This window comes from Aphanomyces astaci (assembly GCF_000520075.1).
Source record: "Aphanomyces astaci strain APO3 unplaced genomic scaffold supercont1.718, whole genome shotgun sequence".
In the NCBI taxonomy this organism is placed as follows: Eukaryota; Oomycota; class Saprolegniomycetes; order Saprolegniales; family Verrucalvaceae; genus Aphanomyces; species Aphanomyces astaci.
The window spans coordinates 1-1,509 of NW_009798981.1; the positions used below are offsets into that span (position 1 = coordinate 1).

Consider the following 1,509-nt stretch of genomic DNA (forward strand, 5'->3'; position numbering starts at 1 on the left):
GACGCCGCTAAAAGCGTCGACGGCAACGGCAAGTCCATGATGCCTTCAATGGGCGCCAGTCCAGTTTGCTCTTCCATGTCGTCAAAACCCATGCGGAGCCAGAAGTCCAACAGTGCTTCCTTCTCCTCCACCATCGACTTGGTGCTGAGTGGGGGCGGGCGATTTCGACCGGCTAACGTCGGGATGAGCGAATAATACTCGCCAGAGAGCTGCTCGATGGCTCGTGCGGACGTTCGCGAGGTGATTGCTGCTTTGAGGGACTCGAGCACCACTTGGCCTTTTTGAATTTGAGATGCCGACAACTTGCCCATGGCAGCGTCCCCCGCGCCCCCGTCACCCGTTTCACTCGTGTCCAGCTCCACCAATTGGTACTTGTTGGCGTGCTTGACGAATTCACGCCGATCACCCCATTGGTTTCGCGTCTTGTCTGCAAATTTAGTCTCGAATTGCTTGATGGCTTTATCCAAGTCGTGACCACACGGTGCCAGTTTTTGCTGGCCAGCCTCACCCAGCCGCCCCCATCGCGTAAACACGTAGTATGTTTGATCGCTCAGCGATTGCAGCAGCTGGATGATGTAAAACTTGTTGTTGTTCGCACCCAAGTTGGATTGCATGAGGTCGGTCAGGTAGTCGTCCACGATGGCAAACTGTTCGCGGCTGGACAAGTGCCGATCGGGTTTCCGCGCACCGACGCGTTCGGCCTTGACCTCCTCGGTTTTGGGCTTCTTGGGGGATGGAGGGGCCATGGGGTCGCCCTTTTTCGCTCGTTTTTTACTCTTGACGGGCGTAACGACGTCGTCTTTCGCTTTTCCCTTTGGGGAAGCCTTGGTAACACCTTCATCCTTGATTGCATCATCCTTCACTTTAGCTCCCTTTTTGCCTCGTTTTGGCTTTGAAGTTGACATTGCAGCTGGAGGTTCCACTTCTGGGTCGCCTTTGGCTTGGCCCAATTGGGCCACAAACGTCGCCTCGCTCCACACTTCGACGCCGTTTGGTGCTTTGGTGTGCTCGTCGGCGGCTACGAGGATTGTGGTGCGCTTGGTGACTGTGGACGTCACGGAGGCTCCTGCATCTCGAGCTTGGGCAATGGCTTCTGCCCGGGAGAAGCCACTGAGTTTGCCGATGAAGGAAACCACTTGGTCTTGAAGTGTCATGGTGGAGCAAATTTCAAATTGGATTGTGTATCGCCATGGTTTTCTGCAAATTGACAAAGATCAACATTCGCGCAGTCGAGGCTCAAATTAGGAGTGATGGTACTCAGTTGACAGTGCTGGTAATTTTTACAACGTATCTTCCTGGGTTCAGAACCCATAACACTATTTTCAACTTTCCAGATCTAGTATCACGAAACGACACTGTAGGCATCTTTATCGTAGTTAGGTGGTAGTTGAAGTGGCAGTATCCACCTCAGATTGCCCTGCCAACTTCTTCAACTTCAATCTCGGCGATGTTGCCTTTGCGGGTGCGCTTGACCACCTTGAGCTGCGTGCCTGGTGCCAACAAGCATTC

The 1,509-nt window shown here is 53.4% G+C and overlaps 1 protein-coding gene across 1 annotated transcript; it reads right to left on the reverse strand.

Moving 5' to 3' along the window:
• Nucleotides 1-3: 3 nt before the first annotated feature.
• On the reverse strand, nt 4-1,154 carry H257_19513 (hypothetical protein; the record flags this gene model as incomplete). Its single annotated transcript, XM_009848653.1, has 1 exon — nt 4-1,154. A coding segment is annotated over one exon (1,149 nt), but the record flags the coding sequence as incomplete, so codon positions are not given.
• Nucleotides 1,155-1,509: the final 355 nt, after the last annotated feature.